Source organism: Ambystoma mexicanum, chromosome 11 (genome assembly GCF_040938575.1).
Source record: "Ambystoma mexicanum isolate Mex_15411 chromosome 11, UKY_AmexF1_1, whole genome shotgun sequence".
Classification (NCBI taxonomy): Eukaryota; Metazoa; Chordata; class Amphibia; order Caudata; family Ambystomatidae; genus Ambystoma; species Ambystoma mexicanum.
In genome coordinates this window covers 177,281,672-177,302,294 of record NC_090934.1, presented here as the reverse complement: position 1 = coordinate 177,302,294, position 20,623 = coordinate 177,281,672, and the positions used below count along the sequence as shown (strand labels likewise).

Below are 20,623 nucleotides of genomic sequence, written 5' to 3'. Positions count from 1 at the left end.
TACCTGTCCAAAATCCCATTGTTTCGACAAAGTCTGCAAGAGTTACTGTGAACCTTTTCCCAATAAGTGCCTTGCATACAATTTGATAACTTATGTTATCTCCTGCCTTAGGCAGAAGAGAACTCAGTTAAAACAATGGGATCCACTAGGGAATCACCAGCTGAAGGCCAAACATTCAAGGGTGGCTTCATGTCCAGCAGACCGAGTTAGTTTCCTTTTGGTTACTTGCAAGCCTTCAGGAGTCAACTTGCAGAGGTCGAGAAACGCTGCTGCAACTAGTGGCATAACATAGAGGAGACAGGGTAGCAGCTGTGATAAGAGCAGAAGGGGAGGCGAGATGATATTTACCCCATTGACTGTTTGTTCCACCGTCTGCTCTGCAAATTGCAAAGCAAGACGATCTATAGGCGCATAAAAGGTACCTGTAGTTTTTAGCCAGGTGTATGGACATTAAATAGAGCCGAGCATTAGCAGTGCGTAGTGAGGAAAGTGAGTGAGAATAATGCAGAGAGCCAGCAGGAGAGGAGGGAAGAAGCAGGGAGTCTTAGAAGGAAGGCTAGTGTGGGATGAGGGGGGAATAGAAGGAATAAACCAGGACCTGGAAGGCGGAAAAGTTCTAGAGAGGAGGGAAAGCAAAGAAGGTGGTATAGACTTGAAATGGAGAATAGAGAGCTGAGGGATGGTAAACAACAGAAAGAGCTGAAAAGGGGAATAGTAAGCAGAAGAGATTGCAAAGAGTGGGTAGACTTAAGGAGGAGTGTGAAGAGACAACAAAACAATAGACAATGAGAAAACTGAGAATCAATGAGGAGCAAAAACAAGGTGAGAACACAGTGTGGTGAAAAGACAATCACTGAGGAAATGGGAAATGAGCAGTGGAGGTGAAGAGGACCTTATTGTTACAAGGCCTCAAATGGGAGGAGAGGAAACTTGATTAGAGTAGGATGTTGAGAAGGGGAAGCAGGGTCCTGTGGCAGTTGGTTGTCAGCAGTACATGGTGCATACAACAAAACTCCCTGGACCCAGTTAGATCTTGCGACATGTGACCCAGGTGTGGCCAGACCAGAGAAGTCCAATCCTGCAGATGGTGAGGGGCAATATACAGAACTCTGCACCCTGACAACAATAGAAAGAAACACTCAAGCCAGAAGAGCAAGGGACACACTCTCCTGACTGAGTGACTTGTCTGAACGGCAGGAGGCAGAGTTCCAATGAAGTGAGGGACACGACAATGGCAACCGCTAGAACAGTTCCTTTTTCCCGCCCTTTAGGAAACCTCTCATTCCCTCATTACATTTGTCCTAAGCTCTTGGCTCGTTTATGTTGTAAAATATCCCCACATGAACCGTATAATTTGACGGAGCAGTCTGTTAATTCCTTGATGTTGACAGTACATAATTAAAAATGTAAAACATTTTGCTGTATGTGCAAGTTTATGGAGTGCAAACCTAGCTGCGAAGAAACAGAGCTCTGTACAATAAGATGCTCCAGAAATAGGGCACATTAGTATGGATACAGTCAAAAGGACAGAACATGTGGGTACACGTGGAAGGATGTGGAAACAAAGTATTACCCAAGGGAAACCAGTTACGGAGATAAAGGCAGAACGAGTCTTGAATAATTTGTTGTTGAATCTGCAACTATGTTCAGACTGAAGATATATTATTGTACATTTCGCAGGCTCTGATCGTCCCAACTGCACTATTGAATTCCAGGCTCTACACATCAACACATCTCTTACATGTGTAGAGTAATGTGGAAGCAAAGCGTTTATTTTAAATTCCATCAGAAGATCCAATTGGTGGGAAATCACTGCGCAATTCCTCCCAAACCCTTTCCGCTAGGCAAATATTCACAGACTACTAACCTCTGCATTTCCACTTGTACATGTCTTAGGGCAGATAAGACAATATTCACCAATTTGGTGGGTAGATCATGCCTGTATTAGCCCTCCGCCCAAATTAAGGGCCAGAGCAAAGCTAAGGTCTCTTAACAAAAGCAGTAGTGCAGATACTGGTAGGGTTGGCCCCACACAGAGGTGAAAATCGCCATTAGCACCCGAAAAGACAAATTACGTGCGTAGCTGCCTGAAGCAGCACTGTGCTTTTAAAGTGAGTTTTCCTTGTTGATAATCATGACGTCATTAGCAAGGAAAATGGACCACAGGAGTATGGCCTGGCTTTAGAGATCCCCTGTACAATCTGTTGTATCTTTATATTTAAACAAGCCCTTAGCAGCACCTGCAAAGGCCCACGCGGTTGCTAAGGGAGCTTGTTGGAGCAGGCAAAGAGTTGAGTAGGTCGGGGGTGCAGTGCTCAGGTCCACAGGCACTCAGGCTGGTTAGAACACACGTTTGCGCCAGTGAAAACAGCCCATGTTCAGAGCTTCCTGGAAGGCTATCGCCCCCTCCCAGGATGCCAATTCAAATTATTTGCATTGAATAGATTACCCTTTCTAGTGCATGCACATGTCTTGAAATAGCTAATGTCCTGGTAGCGCATTCAATCATCGATAATGCAAAAAGTAATGAACTGCTTACCAGAGCTTGTGTAACGAACTTGGCGAACTGCTGTATTCAATTTAATGTCTAAGCCTTCTGCCAGAGCTACAGGTACACATGAATATCCATTCCGTACAGTCAGATGACTGCCCGTAAACTCAAAATCATCATCCTATAGTAAAAGAAAAAGACGATAAGTGGTAAAAATTGTATGCAACATAAAACAATTGAGGGGAAAAACTACTCTAGTGTCCGGGATTAAATATTGATTTGTTTGTGCAGGCGGTAGGTGCATTTGTAAACAATTACCACTTATGGTGATGTAGCTTGGTTTAATTACAGCAGAATATGCATGTATATATTTTTTCCTGTTTTAGATTACATGGGTCTGGATGTATGAACACTTGAACATAGGAAACTGTAGCATTACAATATCAAGCACTTAACACATTTTGAAAATAACATTGATGTGGAGAACATGAATAAAAAGAATCCTTAAATGTGCTGTGTGTGATTTTGAAATTTTAGAGATTTAAATTATTCTCATCAGAAAAAGGCCAGTCAAACATAGCAACCAACTTTTGCTGGCATATCCTCAATACGCTGCAAGATTTGCAATCAACTCTATTTTAAGTAGCAGGACATAAGCACGAGTACGGAGTTGCAATGTAATTAGCATATCTTTCCCATTTCACCTAGTGTAGAAGAGATTTCATACTATGGCATCGACCTAAACGCAGGCTTCCCACAAATACTTTGAGCAAATGAAACACCTTAACATTTGAAGCACCAGCAAGCAGTGCATGCAGACATTCGGGCTTTTCCTTCATTTACTGACTAGGAAGGTAGCTTCTGCTACAGACAGATATTTCCTTACTTCTGTGAAACAAGTTGCACTATTTATGGGCAAAGTCTCCATGGACAATACAGATGCAATAGGTGGGTGTGCTGGGCTGAGAGCCAGTTAGGAAAAACAAGTGATAGCTGTATAGCCTTCACGCTGATCTTGGATAAACTCGACTAAGGATCATTGCTATTTATTTAGGCGTTTGGGATTACTCCTAATTTGAGGTATTTATCTGTACATTTTTCCTCTGAGAATCTGAATACTCTGCCTTAATGACAGTTTTGGGACCTGCAAAAGTGACTCCCATTCTCCCAAGGGATTTCCTTATGTAGCATCAGGATACAGTTTCTCCTGCGTCAAAGAGGAGCATATTTGCACACAGTGACTTGACCTAGTACCAGAATCAACAGTGTTAAACATTGAATATTTTAATATCAAATATATCCTCAACAAGCACCAACCATGTTGCTTGGCTCCTGTGCGCAATGCGCCGTCTTATTGAATTAACATGCAGCTTTGTAGTCTCCCGCATAAATATACAGCTCAGATGAGTCTCACCTCCAGGCCCTGGGGCAGGTCTTTTAAGGTCAGCTTGCAGCACAGGTTGGCCACGATTTTTAAATGGCCCTAGACAGATTAAGGTATTTACTCATCCCACATAGCCTCCCTCTCTGTCGCCTTAGGAGCAGCCATCTGGGGTGGTCCCAGGACAAACAAATAGCAGTAGTTTGCATGGTTTGTGCAAACCCAGTTAGGAATAAGCTACTTACCTGTAACTCCAGTTTTCCAGCATTGGTATCTTTCATAGATTCACATGCTGTGAATATTCCCAGTCAGGCTGAGAATCCTCAGTAACAGTGCAGTTTAAACTTAAACTGGAACTTTCAGTCACGTTTGTGCTCTAGTATAGTCACTTTTGGGTCATACTGCCCAATAGGAGCATCTCCCTTAGCTCCTCACCTGTCGGCGATCTTCCGAATTTGGCAAGTGCACGTGAGATGCAGCAGTGTGAGCAAAAAAGAAGAACCAGAGGGGTAGGTGGGAGGGTTGCATGAGAGTCTATGAAAGATACCAATGTTGGAGAACATGAGTTACAGCTAAGCAACTTGTCCATTCTCCAGCACTGGATCTTTCACAGATTCACATGCTGTGAATAGATTACAAAGCAGTATTAAAGAAATACGTACGGGTGAAGGCAAACTACATGCATACAATTACCACTGGAGACTCACCAACCTCACGCAAACAAGTACCGTAGAACCGATTGGACAACACTACATTCTGCCGCCAAATCCCTGTCGACACAGTAGAACTTGGTTAATGTGTGCACTGACCTCCAGGTAGCTGCATGGCAAATGTCCAGCAGCGAGACCTGAGAGGAAAGCAGTAGCAGCTGCTGCAGCCCTGGTGGAGGGAGCCCGGGGCCTGACAGCCTGTTGATGACAGAAGGAAATGCAAGCCACAATCCACCTTGACACGGAAGATTAAGACAACGCCTTCCCCGAACCGGACCGACCAAATGTTACAAACAATTGGTCTGTGAGACAATTACTTTGTATGTGCAACATAATACTTAAGGGCACTTACGTCTAAAGAATGTAAAGACCATTTAGCCAGCGATGCAGTAGTGCCAAACAACACTGGTAAGACCACTGGTTCATTAATGTTTGAAGGGGAACGGTAATTTAGGCATACATTTAGGATTAGAGCATATTACCTTTGCCTTGTGGAATGACAAATATGGAGCTTTGCAAGAAAAGGCCTGTATTTCGCCCACTCTTCTGGCAGATCTTATGGCCACTAAAAATTCAGTCTTCAAGAAAGATGCTTGATGGACGCCTTGTGCAGAGACTGAAAGGGTGGCTTCATCAGCCATGACTGGACAGAATTCAACTCCCATGCAGATATGGGGAGTTTGACCTGCGGGAAAGACCTGAACAAACCATTCAAACTCTCACCAGTCGACGTGACCAAAGAGAAGGGACACCTGGAGACAAGGTGTATTTGGAAATCACGGCCAACTGCACTTTGATTGAAAATGTGCCAGAACCGCTTGTGCCAGTGATAATAGATATTATAAACTGTCTTGCAGCCGGATGGTGGGAGGCCGCAAATGATGACACCCGCAACACACTTGAAAGCACTTACTCTTGCAACATGCCAAAGTGGCCAATGCTCAAGCCTGCACCAGAACCTGCTGCCAATCTTGTGGCAGCAACAAGGATCCAAACTCTAAGAACACAGGAACCAGGCCGTCAGATTGAGGCAAGATTGTGGTGCAGCACTGCACCATGGTTCCTGGACAGCACAGCCTAGTGCCGTTTTTAACCTGAGTGGAGCAGCAGACGAGAGGGCATGGAGGTCCGAGTAGCAGACTGTCTCGACCACGCACAAGTCACTAATATAAGTTTGCATCGATATAGTCTGAAAGCGTTGATGACCAGCGCCACAAAAGGGATTGGGGGAAGGCGTACAGGAACCTCCCTTCCCATTGAAACGCAAAGGCATCCTAAGCTCCACTGGGTGGGGAAACCTGCTGGTGAAGCTTTTGCACCATTTGTTGTACTGGGTTGCAAAAAGGTCCATCTCCGATGTGCCCCAAGTGTGGAACAAGTGAAGCTGATCATTGTGTAGCTCCCACTCATGGCTAGAGCGCAAATACCTGCTGAGAGAGTCATCTAAGGAGTTGTGGACACCTGGCAGGTGGAGGGGAATCAGAAACATGCTGCGTTGTAAATCCCAGTACCAGAGGGTCTGAGCCTTCTTGAACAGTTAAGGGGACCTTGTCACCCCCCTGCTTGTGGATGTAGAACATTGACGTGGTGTTGTCGGTAAAGATCCGTACCACGTTTCTGGCCAGCAAAGGGAGGAAAGACTTAAGGGCCCAGAACATCACAGTTCAGAGACCGCTTTAGTTGAAGTCTTGACGGTGGGCTCCCCAGTCTTCCAGAGAAGCGTCCATCGTGGTGGTGGTTTGGTGGGCAGGTAGTCGGAAGGGAGCACCCTTTACCAGGTGGTTTTGACCAACTACCAGCAAAGGTTTTGTCTGACCTCCTGTGTCAGAGTGATGCAATTGTCCCATGAACCTGACACCTGTTCCCAACGAGCCTCCAGGAATTTCTGCAAAGGCTGCATGCGCAGCCTGCAGTGAGGGATCAGAGGAATGCATGACATGCCTAACAGCGACTTGTAACTGCGGACATATGTCATCAGAGCCCAGCTGAGATGATGCACTTTGGCGAGGAGTGTGGACACTTGCTTGTTTGGTGGTCTTGCGGTGCACGACAGTGTCGAGCTTCGCTACCGGGTCTTGCTGGTCTCAAGCACGACTCAGGAAATTGATCGAAAATCCGAGTAGTTGCAGACATTGGATGCTGTGCTTGCTGCTATGGCATAAGACGGGGCCCTTACCAAGGAGTTGTCTAAGTATGGGTAGACGTGGATGCCGCTCCGACGCAGGTGCGCCACCAGTGGAGCGAGGCATTTGGTAAAGACCTGTTGTGCCAACTGAAGCCTGACGGGTAAAGTCTTGAATTGGTAGTATGCTCCAGCCAAAATCAAACGCAGGCAGCATCGGTATGAGTTGAATAGGAAATGTGGAAGTATGCGTCTTCAAGGTCAAGGGATACCAGGAAGTCTCCCTGCTGTAGTTGAGACATGACATGCTGTAACGTCACCGTACAAAGCGTTTGAACTTTGAGGAATTTGTTGAGCACCCTTAGATCTAATTAATATGGGCCTTCAACCTCCTGATCTGTTGTGTAATGCCTTTTCCCTTACCCGGAAATAGCACAGGTACACTCCTGATGATAGTTCCAACTTCGGCACCTTTTCCACTTATGGGTGGAATTTCTGGGGGAATGCTCACGAACTTCAGCGAGTGACCTGCTGGAGAAGGGAGGAAACATTTGTCAGATGTGATGGTCTGCCATTCCCTGACTAATTGTGAAAGCCTTGGCCAGGTCATGGCTGCTTGCCAGACTGGCCCTGGGCTGGGAGGAGCCACAGCGGTACTGTGTGCCTCTATAGGACTGCAACTTCCTTTTATATTGATCTCCAGATGAATATGACGGCGTCTTGGAAAAGGATTGATAGGGACGGGTATCCTGTGAAGTCCTGCTGAAACATCGTTTTCCTGATCGAAAGGACCGACGCCTCTGGTGAAGCGTGTCCAAGGAGCGAATGGTCTCAGTATCAGTCTTGATAGAGTGTAAGGTCTGGACAACCTTCTTTCCAAAAAGATCAATACCGTTGAATGGCATATCGACTTTAGCCTGTACCCCCGGCCTAAAATCTGTTACCTTAAGCCAATCCTGTCGGCAAAGCACTGCTCCATTTCCCAGATGGCGGAATCCTGTGCTGCGATGTCCACCAACACTGAGATGGCATGATCTGAAACCCACTCACCATTGTCGAATATGTCCATTGCCTCTTGCTTTATTCCTTCAAGCAAAAATTGAAGGATCAGGCCCAGCTTGTACCATAACTCGCGATCGTACCTTGCGAAAAAGGCCATTGCATTCACAACCTTGATGTAAGTGGCTGCGGTTGCTATGACCTTCTTGCTGAAGGCATCCAGCGGTTGCCTTCTTTGTGTGGAGGGACTGAGCAGGATGAAGGATTCGCCGATATTCTTCAGGCAGAAGACCACCGAGGCCGGCTTTGCCTATGGGCAGAGACAGACGGGAGCAGTCTCCGGGGGCCCTGTATTTTTGTCACAACGGTCCCCTCTACAGCGCCACCGAAAAAGATGTGCCATAGAAACAAGGCTGTCCTCCCAGCAATCATACAGGAGCGGAATGGACATTATGGACTTCCTGTGATGTCCTCTGAGCTGGTATAGGAGGCCTTCTCCTTGCGTTGCTCCTCTGGGGCCAGGCCAATCATCTTTGAAGCCCTTCCTATGAGCACATGGAATGATCCCATTTCTTCTGGCAGAGTGTCTCTTGCAGGGACCTCATCCGGCTTGCCATCGGCCGGAACGGAATCATCAAATTCATTAGTATGCGATGTATGAGTGGAAGCCATATCGCCGTGCTGTTCTGGGTCCGTGTCGGACAATTGCAGAGGCCTTATCAGGCGTCTGTTCTCCCTGGAGGACTGCGAAATGTCCTCCTCCCTTGGGATGGGGGGGGTTGGGGGTGGGAGGGGATATGAAGGGCCAGTGGTGCCACCAGAGTGCTGGTGCCGTGGCTCTGAGGCCGGTGGTGGTTCTGGCAGCCTTTTGTTGTAATGTAGACACCAGAGTAGTGAGCATGGATAGGATGGCCAGAGAGATGTCCCTCAATGGGGTTGACTGCAATGGAGGCAAATTGTCCCCGGATGGGGTTGGATGGAATGGCAGCAAATCTGGTAGTCTTATGAGGCTTGCCTTCCCCATGTGGTGACGCTGGGTTTGCTGGTGTTGCTGGTGCTCTAGCCGGATTTGGCCGCTTGACTGTTGAGACAAGGCAAGATGGTGGTCTGACAGGTTTCTGTGGGGAATCAGGGGGTGGGGGTGGGGCGGGGGGGTTGGGAGACATACCAGCTTCCTCATTCCCCTTCCTCTCAGGAAGACAGGCTTGGTTCCACTACCATTGCTGGCTGTGTCGGCAACCCAAACCCTCAGAATTCGATAAGAGTGGCGATTGGAGCACTGCCAGTGCAGACCGTATCAGTAGTGGTTGAAGACTAGGTAGCTGGAGCCGATAGTGGGATAGCTGTGACATCCATTGGTGCAGTCGCCAGATTTGTTGTCGACGGGATCATGGATGACTTCCTCGACGGTGCAGACGGTGCGGTTGTCGATGCCGTTGATGGGGTTGTAGCAGCTTTACTCATTTTTGTTGATTTCATTGCTGACTAAGAACTCATTGACAGGGTAGTTGGTCTTGGCAGCAACAAAGTTGAGGAGGACTTGATAGTCAACGGTGTCGTCAACTGTTTCACGGTTGACAATGAGGACAGTACAACGGCTTTTGATAGCTGAGACATTTTGGTAGATGTTGACTGTCTTGGGTCCACTGATAAGGGGAAAAGGGTCTGGCATTCCCTTATCTTTTGGAACAGCTGAGGCACTGACGTTCATCAGAGAGGATCTGTCCACTCCCTTGTGAGACGGTTTTGGCCCGTCGTCGGATGTCTCTGTGCTTCTTCTTGCTGCTGGAGGGCTCTTTGTGCAAACTAGACCTCTTAAGGGAGGTGGTTCGCTGGGCTATCCGGTCTTGCCGAAGTGAGGCATGGCTCCCTGAAGAAGCAGAGTCAGAGGCCCAAGCAGCCTCGTTGAGCCACGTGACCAGACGCTGATGACCATCACAGAGTCTGGCAAATCTTGCATTCTTGTATAACATGATGCGGATGCAGACAATGCAGACAATCGTTGTGTAGATTCTCGATGTACATGTTTAAGCCACAGTGGGCACAGGCCTTGAAAAGTCTTTCTTCTGGTCTCAGCCATGAGGTAGGCCCAAGTCGCAGACAGTGACATCCTAAGGTATTCGTTGCCAGGAACCGGTTGTCGGGCTTCGCACTGTTACCGTTTGCAACAGGTCATTGAAAATGAGTTTTTCGTCCAAGCTGTGATACAGATATAATTTTTTTAACAGATATAGGAATAAAGAGATTTATGAGGACTCCCAACACGAATGTACAGTAAATAAATCTGAAGATGGCCAATGGGGTGGAGCTCGGGGAGATGTTCCTAATGGCTGTGGGCAGTATGAGCCAAAAGGGACTATACTAGAACACAAAAGTGACTGACAGTTTAAGTTTAAACTGCTCTAAGGGAGGTGGAGGGAGGCTAAATTATAAGTTACTCACCGTAGTGACTAACATACTCTTAGTCCATAGTTACCTTTACCCCATACTGTATGGGCGTTCCTTCCAAGGGACGGGAGACGGAACTTTTTTCACCAGAAAAAACCTTCCCCTTTAAATTTAGAGGCGCGGCCCAGGGAGCATGCGCTGCCCTGACTCCGCCCTCCGGCGCCATGTCTCAGTCCCCATTAACGCATCAACCATAGACTTAATATTGCCTAATGACACCATTATTATTAGGAGGGTGGTTGGTGGGACGTATGGAGTAAAGGAGACTATGGACTAAGAGTACGTTAGTCACTACGGTGAGTAACTTAAAATTACTCTTAGGTCTGACTCCTGTCCCCTTTCCTCCATACTGTATGGGCGACTACAACTAATTGTAGCCCCAGGGTGGAGAGGAGAACCCCTTAAGCAAATAGGTTCCTGAGGAGCGACTGTCCGAAAGCCGCATCAGATCTAGAGCCGTCATCCAAACAGTAATGCTTGCAGAAAGCCCAGGGAGAGGCCCAAGTGGCCGCCCTGCTTATGACTTGCCAAGGGACATGGCGCTGAAACGCGGTGGCTGTTGCCTTGACCCCGACTGAGTAGGCGTGTATGTTGGCCAGGAGTGGCTTGTGCTGGCCATCATACGCTTCCTTGATGGCAGGGACCATCCAGCGTGATAGGGAGGCCTTAGAGTCCTGGTAGCCTGGCCTCGAGCCTCCGAAAGTGACAGAGCGTCTGACTGGCGGAAGCCCTTGGTCCTGTCCAACTAGAATTTTAGGGCACGCCTGACTTCCACGCAGTGCAGAACTCTCTATGCTTCGTCCTTGGGATCGGGCGTTCAAGTGAAATGCAGATGGAACCTTGGGCAGAAATGCCAGGTCCTTTCGCATGACCTCCTTGTCCTTGTGAAAGGTGGTATATGGTTCAGAGGTGAACAGGGCCTGGATCTCGCTGACTCTGCGAGCCGAGGTAAGACCAACTAGTAAGGCCGTCTTGATGGTGACCAGCCGAATGTCCATGAACGCCATAAGGGTGCGGTCTCTTGACGGGCGAATAGAGCCTAGCAAAACCAGTCAGATGTTTCTTGACAATAGGGTTGAAGGAGGAAAAAATGCCTTCCTCAGAGTTCCTACAGCCGCTCTCTGTTTAAGCCCTACCAAGGGGAGTGCAATTTGCAAAATTAGGGTCAACTAGTAAATGTTCACTATATTTACAGAATGTAACTCATCCAAATAAATCTTAGTCGGGTCCAAAAGTAATATGCGTTTATCAAAAAGAAAATTCCAAGTTGGTCACTAATAAAATCTTAGTGAGGCCGCGGCTAACTCATCCCATAATTGTTATAGACAAAGTGCCAATGCATTTCGGAGCATACAGCTCCTTCATCAGGGCAGGTCCAATTTACACAAACTGTGGAACATTTATACCAAAAGTATCAAGTTTTGAAAAACAAACAAAATCGTGATTGTGATACAAAATATAACCATGCGTGAAAACAATGTAAAAATAACATACCAATTTTCGATGAGTTGCAAGGTATATGGAAAAGGTGAATTAAGCCACACAGTAGGGAAAAGAAAAGATACCAAAATAAATAATGTGTAACTGAAATAACAGTTGATTTGAACATGATCAGAAAACCAAGAAAGTTACCTCAAGGGATCGAGGTAGCCCGTGGAAAAAATGTGCGGGGCGTTGACAACAACTTCACGCAAGATCAAAGGTCTGGAAACCAGACCAAATCAATTCTTCAATCTGTAGGTGCAACAACATGTGTTTTAGTGGATTGTCTCAGAATTTGTCATTGAAACTAGTTGTAGAGGTCTGCATGCTTACCTGTACTCGTAAAGCTACGAGTGTACTGAGGCTGGGATTGCGGTCAAGCAGGGGACGCCGTTCCGCATTGCCAGGGAACAGCGTTCCCAAGGTTACTCATACTAATATAAACACGTGACCAAAATGTGTCCATTAATCGACACGATGCCGATAGGCAGTTGCACTCTATGTAATCAGGCAATTCAGGCTAAGAATCATAGAAATGAGGAATTTGCAGTAGACCTGATAATTACGGAATTATAGAAGGGGAAAAAAATCGAAAATAAATATAAAAAAAACAGCTGATAGACATAGAAAACATACTGCCGATTACACTCTATGTAATTAGACAAATCAAGCCAAGAATTCAAATAAAAAAGAATTTACAGTAAAGCTGGTGATGATTGCGGAATTATACATGGAAACCAATCGAAAAATGTATAAGAAAAAAAGCTGATAGACATAGAAAACATACTGACGATTGCACTCTATGCAATCAGGCAATTCAAGCCAGGAATCGAGATGAAAAAGAATTTACAGTGAAGCTACTGATAAATGTAGAGTTATAAAAGGAAAAGAACAGAAAATTGAATATAAGAAAAAAGGCTAATAGACATAGTAAACATACTGACAATTGTGTATAAATGAGTGAAAATGTCAAATAAAATAAACAAACATTGTGATAATAATAATAAAAATAAGCATATTCGACACACTGCACTATATGGAAAAAATCATGCAAGGGTAGCATATGTATCTAAACAATTACATAAACTAATGGGTGTAATCGTGGATATGCTTATTTTTATTATTATTATTATTATCATCACAATGTTTGTTTATTTTATTTATGATATTTTCACTCATGTACACAAGTACACAAACCTACACTAGCAGGGAAGGAAGCCTAAGCTAAAACGGGCCCAGAGCACTGGTCTACAGCACAGAAGGAGCCACGGAAGAGAGAAGCGGACCACTTAATACAATGGGCAGCATAGCCAGGAGGGAGCACAAAAAAGAGTGCAGAGGATCCTAGGAGACTCAACCAAATAACAAGCACACACCTGGGACCAAGCAAAGGGGGACTTAAGCAAGATGGACATGTGAGGATCCCACACACCTGATGACGAATAAAGGCAGCAAAGCTAAAGGCAAACACCACCATGGAAGCATTCACCAAAGGACAAGATAGCCCTAAATGTGGGACAGCGGCTGAACTGGTTGAAGGCATGACAGAGACGCTGGACCAGCAAAATACTGGCCGCCATAACAGCACTGCAAACAACCTTGGAAGCAAATATTAGTGCAGTAATGCTAGATGTGGGACTGTTAAGACAAGATGTGCAGTTGCTAGCAGAACGCTCGGTACAGGTGGAAGTGAAGGACAACATTAAGGAGGTGGCTCAAAATACGGTGCAACAGAGAGTAAAAGTGCTGGAAGAAAGAGCAGATGATGCTGAGGGCAGTGCACGTAGGAACAATATTAGGATTCTGGGACTTCCTGAAGGCATGGAAGGGACCAAAACCACTAACTACATAGAAAATCTGCTGCTGCAGGAACTGGGACCGGGGAACCTCACACAGGGGTTCATGGTAGAGCGTGCACATCTATCTTTAGTCAGAAAACCACCGGGTGCTCCTCCTAGGCCCATCATCGCCAAAATATAAAATTACAAGGACAGAGAAGATTTGGGCATTTTAGAGAACTGGGAGCACTATACAGAGAGCCTCAAACTAAACTGGCAATATGCACAAACTAAACTTTCCAGGTGCAGAAAAGAAGAGCCCAATTTATTGCCATAAAGGAGAGACTGAGGAAAGCAGGCCTGAAATACATGTTCACCTATCCGGCCCGGCAGAAGATCCTAAATAATGGTCGTGCCCTGTTCTTCGACAACCCAGCAGAAGCGCAAGACTGGATGGACAGCCTGAAAGTATCAACACCGGAAAAGGATTGATCACAGCATGGTGCTCGAGTCAAGATCCAGCTCTAGGAGCAATAAATGTTGAAGTGATTAATGGTCTGATAATTACATTGGGGGAAGGTCTCACGAACCACAGACCAACGGCGCTATGAAACAGATGTGAGATGAAACCAGAGACTATACATAATGGTTGCCGACTCTGAAAAGCAGCTTGGAGCAGGCATGCAGTAAGAGAGGCCACAGTCTTCTGGGGAGGGGTGTCACTGGATAGAGGGATGCTACTTCTACCCCATACATTTTTGTTAGGGTACGTTAATAAGTACCCACCCGGTGGGTACAGAACGACTGATATAGGAGGGGAGGGAGCGCAAGCAGGTTAGTCCGAGCATGCACTGCATAACTGGGTGGTTACAGTTGGGGAAGGGTGAGAAAAGGGGCGGGCGGGGAGTTTAGGGGAAAAGGGAGAGAGCCAGATAGAGTATCCCTAAATCCTGACACACAGGGAGCCACAATCTTCAGAACAGATGCAACCTTAGGGAAGCAGCTACAGAGGCCAACTAAGCATGTACATAATGGTGCGGAGTATCAAAATAATGACCTGGAATATTTGGGGTCATAAAAACTACATGAAGAGGCATAGAGGAACAAGTTACTCTCTTACTGGTAATGTTCTTTCGATGGGATGGTCCGACGATGTATTCCATATCTATGACAGTAATCACCACAGCTGTGCTGCTTCGGAAAACTTTCCGCGTCTGTTTTGCGTCGATGACGTTGATGCGCCGTCCTCGAGGACCTCCTCCGACGGCACCCGATGTGATAACTAGGATGCACAACGCCCGTAGCCTCAGTTGTAATTTTTTCCCAGAACGTGTGCCAGCAGTCTGCCAGTCTGACACACAAAGCCTTGCGGAAACGTAAGCTGCAATCGCATAAGAAATTCTGTAGCGAGGAAGGTAGGGAGGGAGCAATATGAATAAGTCGTCGGATCATCCCATCGAAAGAACGTTAGCAGGTAAGAGAGTAACTTGTTCTTCGAGGGGATTGGGTCCTCCGACGTATTCCATATCTATGACAGACTCCCAAAGCAGTACCAATGCAAGGAGGTGGGAAAAGAATTTAGAAAAAAGAAATTTAGCATGCCCAATCAAATTGTGGAGTAAAGGACTGCCTTGCCAAAGGCCAGATCCTGCCCCCGGATGGAATCGAGGAAATAGTGACGTACAAAAGTATGTACCGAAGCCCAGGTGGTTGCATCACAGATGGTGCCAATAGGAACACCCCTCTGCAGGGCAGTAGAGGCAGCCATAGCCCTGGTAGAATGGGCCTGTAAGCCTACCGGGGGGTCCTTACCCACCAAGCGGTAACACTCAGATAGCCAAAATAATCCAGCGAGACAAAGTCTGTTTCGTCACAGCCTGTCCCACATGCTTTGCAGCGTAACCAATAAAGAGCTGATCGTCAACTCTGACCCGGGACATGCAAGAAATATAAAAGCTTAACGCACTCCTAGGATCAAGCCTATGGAGCCTCTCCTCTTCCTTACCAGGATGTGGAGGAGGATAAAATGCCAAAGAACAACCTTCTGGCCTAAATGAAATTCCGACACCACCTTAGGAAGAAAAGAAGGACGAACTCTAAGGACAACCCTGTCCTTATGAAAAACAGTGAAGGGTGGCTTAACTGAAAATGCCTGTAACTCACTCACTCTGCGAGCGGAAGTGACCGCAACTAAAAATACAGTTTTCAGAGTGAACAGTCCCAAAGGGCATGAATGCAAAGGCTCAAACGGAGCACCCATCAGAAACTTGATAACAAGGTTCAAATCCCAACCGGGAACCTGGAAAGGTGACGGAGGGAACACATTAGTGAGCCCTTTCAGAAACTGAGAAATTAAAGGAATTTTAAAATAGGAACACTCTTCAGATGAGCGCTTAAATATGGACAGCGCCGCCAGGTAACCTTTACTGGTACCCATTTGAAGGCCCCTGTGGGCCAAAGAAAGTAAAAAAGACAGAACCATGGGAATTTCACATGCAAAAGGATCCACATTCTTAACCCTGCACCAGCTGCAGAACTTACTCCAACGGCAACGGTACAGGGACTTTGTTGCAGGCCTTCTAGCCGAAAGCAACACCTCCATCACGTCTTCAGGGAGGTTCCAATCCTTATACCTCAACTTTTCAGAAACCAAGCGTGAAGGTTGAGGGACCGGAACTCTGGATGGAGAACCTGACCCCCCTCCCGTGAGACCAGATCGTCTCGGTAGGGAAGACGACGTGGAGGACAGATGGACAAGTCAAGAAGGTCCGGGTACCACATCCTCGGGGCCCACGCCGGAGCAATGAGGATCACCCGGGAACCGAACCTCCGTAACCTCCGCAGTACTTGCGGGATGACGAGGACTGGAGGAAACGCATAGAGCAGTGGGAATGACCACTCCATCACGAATGCGTCTCCCAAGGCTCCGTTTGGAGGAAATTCCCGCGGGCAGAACCTCTCGCACTTCCGGTTGACACTGGAGGCAAAGAGATCCACTTCAGGGGTCCCCCCCAAAGGGCGAAGATCTCCAGGAGAATCTCCTGAGCCAACTCCCACTCGTGAGAGATCGCGCTCTGCCTGCTCAGAGCGTCCGCCGTCTCGTTTTCGTCTCCTGCCAGATGAACTGCTGAGATCAAAACTTCCTGCTGGATTGCCCAGAACCAGAGCTGCATCGTCTCCATGCACAGAGGAAGTGACCCTGCCCCCCCCCCCCTTTGTTGAGGTAGTGCATGGCCACAGTGTTGTCCGTCAGGATCAGAGCATTCTTTCCTCGCACAGTCGGCAGAAAAGCCTTCAGGGCTAGCCTGACGGCCCTCAGCTCCAACAGATTGATATGGAGTCTGGACTCCGACGGAGACCAACGACCGCTGACTGTCAACTCGTTGGCATGTGCTCCCCACATCCCCTTAGGGATGCATCCGCCACGATCGTCACCTCCGGCCAGGGCAGCCAAAATGGAGCCCCCCTCATCAGATGCCTTCGTCGGCCCACCACAGAAGGTCCTGGGCGACCGAAGACGGCATCTGAACAGGGTCCGACATCCTGCCGGAGGACTGGGACCACTGGAGCTTGAGTGCCCATTGCAAAGATCTCATCCTCAACCTGGCCTCTGGCACCAGAAGAATGCAGGATGCCATGAGGCCGAGCAGTCTCAAGAACTCGAACGCTGGGAGAGTGTGGGCAAGTTGAAACTTGTGCACCATCTGCTGAATGTGATGAGCTCTCACCTGGGGAGAAAACAATGCCCCAGGGATGTGTCGAGCACTGCTCCGATGTACTGGAGCATCTGAGTTGGTGTCAAATGGGACTTCTTTAAGTTGAGGGAGAAGCCCAGCTTGTGGAGGGAGTGGCAGGAGACTGACAGATGATCCAGGACTTGCTTGGGAGAGCGCCCTGATCAACCAATCGTCCAGGTAGGGGTATACGTGAATCCCCCTTTCCTGAGGTGCGCTGCCACCACTACCATGAGCTTGGTGAAGACCTCGGGGCGGAAGTCAATCAGAACGGCAGGACCCGAAACTAAAAGTGCGAGTCGCCAACCGCAAACCTCAGGTACTTCTTGTGCTTTGGATGGATCGGCACATGAAAATAAGCGTCCTTGAGGTCGAGAAACACCAACCAGTGCTGAAGTTGAAGGGCCTGGAGGACAAGAGAGTAACCATCTTGAACTTGTCCTTCCTGAGGAGTTTGTTCAAACCGTGCAAGTCCCATGATGGGTCTCAATCCCCCGTCTTTCTTGGGAATCAAAAACAAGGGGAATACCATCCCTTGTTCCTCTCCGCTACAGGCACCAGTTCTATGGCGCCTTTTTCCAGCAGGGATTGAATTTCCTGCGCAAGGAGCGGATCTTGACTCTTCAAAGAGAGATTCCCCGGTGGATTGTTTTGAGGCCTCTGCTGGAAAGGAAGACAGTAGCCGTGGGTTATGATCTCCAGAACCCACACATCTGAAGTAATGGCGCGCCATACTGCAAGATGCTGCGCAAGCCGTCCACCAACCAGCGAACCATGGGACATGGCCTCACGACTGAGCTGTAGCGGCTGCGGCGTTGCCTGGGGCAAAGAGGCAACAGCCAGAGCAGCCTTGGCACCTTGAGTACCTTGTTTACCACCTCTGGCACTCCTATGGTGGCCCCTTTGACTGCAGCTCTCTGCTTTACCAAAGGATGAGTAATAACGAAGGGAACCTCCCCTCCATTGCTGTCCCCTAGGACGAAAAAGCGGAGGTTGTCTAACTGCAGCGCCCCAACGACTTCCGCTGCAGCTTTGGATGTCTGCAACCTCTCAAGGCTCTCGTCAGCCTGGCTGCCAAAAACATGTTCCCCGTCAAAGGGCATGTTGAGGAGCCGGGCCTGCACATCAGGAGTAAACCCCCGACTTCCGCAACCACGCAAACCTGCGTATCACGGTGCTCGCCGCCATGGACCGGCTGACGCAATCTGCCGTGTCCAAACCCGACAGAACATCCTCACACATAGCTCCTTGCCAGCCTGAACCATGGCAAGGAAACCATCCCGTTCATCCCCTTCGGGAATATGTTCAGCTGCCAAGGAAACAGTTCCACAGAGTGTGCGTGAAACGAGACAAGGCACAAATGGAGTTGGCCGTCTGAAGTGCCATACCCCTGCAGAAACACTTTCTTCGCCCAGCCGTCAAACGCTTGTCGTTCCTATCAGGAGGGATGGTTGTAACGCTCACCTGACTCACACGGGGGCGCTGGCCTGGTTCGCGCTGCTGTGACCTCGTCTAAGGTGATGCGCATGGTTCGGAAGACGGACTGGACCGGGCCCCAGATCTGGCTTGTCTGACTCGCAGAAGTATGTCCAATTTCGTCTCCCTCTCCTCCCCACTCTCCTCACCTGATCGGTAATCCTCCAATTCTTCCGTCTTGAGATGCCGACGTGAGCAGAAATCTCTCTTCGTGGTTGAAGATACTTGCCTACCACGAGAGGAAGCCACAGTGAATGCTTGAAACAAGCAGTCCTGGGACTCCTTTCCGTAGTGGGCGACAAGGGAAAAAGCCTGGATGGCAGAAAAAACCCTTGCAAAGAATGAAGCCAAATCGGAGTCTTCCAAGGATAATGATGAAGTGTAGTCTGTAGTAGTAGAAGAGTAGGTTTTCCGGCTAATACGAGGAGGAGGATGACAAACGATGATGGCAGAAACAAGGCAGAAAAACGCCTTGCTAGAAGGAGTAGTGATAGAGACTGTAGCCGGCGGCAAGATAGAGCCGCAAAAGCTGAAGGTAAAGCACAAGGGGAGAGGAGAGAGAGAGAGGAGAGAGAGAGAGAGAGAGAGAGAGAGAGAGAGAGAGAGAGAGAGAGAGAGAGAGAGAGAGAGAGAGGAGAGAGAGAGAGAGAGAGAGAGAGAGAGAGAGAGAGAGAGAGAGAGAGAGAGAGAGAGAGAGAGAGAGAGAGAGAGAGAGAGAGAGAGAGAGAGAGAGAGAGAGAGAGAAAAAGAGAGAAAGAAGCCTCGCTCGAAACTAGGAGAGCGCAGGTAAAGGCACGGACCAAGCCGTGTAAGGGAAATACTAGCGTTCTCACCCAAAGCAGGAAAACAAAAACACTATGGGGGTTGCAACGCAGAGATTGCCGGGGAGTGAGATACTGAAATACTTCCCGGCAACGCCATCTTGCCGGAGAACTAGACCGGGCTGCACGTAAAGAAAGGCAACGTGCTGGAACTACGGTCTGCGCCAGAGCCTCCAATGCGGAAGTATCCGCCAATCGGCCCGGCTGCGCATGACAGTATGCCCCCTCACAAGCGAACCCCCTCAGGCTTACCCGGAAAGCACCGATGGAACCCCAGTCAACAACGGGGGGCATGAATGTGGGAGACTGGTTCCCAAGAGTCCTCCGACTCTGGGTAACCCTTCCACGAGACCAAGTATTCCAATCGTCCCTGTAGAATCTGGAGTCACGAATAGCTGAAACTTCGTATTCCTTCGTACTACCAGAACCCTGGACCTGCAAGCGGGGAAGAGATCTTAGGTGAGGGTCCGGAAAAAAAGGTTTAAGAGAGAGGAATGAAAAACAGGATGAATGCGACTGGGCGCGGGAGGCAATTTCAATCTGAAAGCGACAGGGTTGATCTAGATAGGACAGAAAAAGGTCCCAAAAAGCGAGGAGAAAGTTTGGGAAGGGTGAACCCATCGAGGCAGAAATTTTAGTAGAGAGCCACACTTTGTCTCCTCTTTCCAAATCGGGACAGTCCTGCCGACCTTTATCCGCCTGTTCCTTGCTCCGGCTTCTGCTTCTTTCGAGACTGAGTTTTGCAGTCTTATGCGCCTCCCGCAAGGACTGAAGCACTGCTTCCGCAGTGGGAGAGTTCGTAGGAGTTGAAACCACAGGAAAAATGGTTCGAGGATGCACTCCAAAAGTGCAAAAGAAAGGGGTAAGACCTATCGCGGAATGTGTAGAATTGTTATACGTAAACTCCCCGGTGGGTAACAGCGACACCCAGTTTCTGATGTCGGTTGGTATAGCATCTCAGATATTGCTCCAAGGTGGCATTCAGTCGTTCTGTCTGACCGTTCGACTGAGGGTGGAAACCAGATGATAGAGCTCTCTCCATGCCAACCTAGTACACAAAGCCTTCAGAAGTTTGAGATGTACGACTACCTCGATCGGAAAGATCTTGTCTGCAAGCCATGTAGTCGAACTAAACGTCTCGTGTGAAGGTTTCCGCCATCTGAGTGGCAGTTGGTAAGCCA

At 48.1% G+C, this 20,623-nt stretch overlaps 1 protein-coding gene across 2 annotated transcripts in view; it reads right to left on the bottom strand.

Moving 5' to 3' along the window:
* KDM1A (lysine demethylase 1A) overlaps positions 1–20,623 on the bottom strand; it is a 1,518,024-nt gene that overhangs the window by 402,901 nt on the left and 1,094,500 nt on the right. For both annotated transcript variants that reach the window (XM_069622738.1, XM_069622739.1), the window contains exon 14: positions 2,540–2,672. In XM_069622738.1, the coding sequence (XP_069478839.1) occupies positions 2,540–2,672 (133 nt within the window). The remainder of the gene's footprint in view (positions 1–2,539; positions 2,673–20,623) is intronic.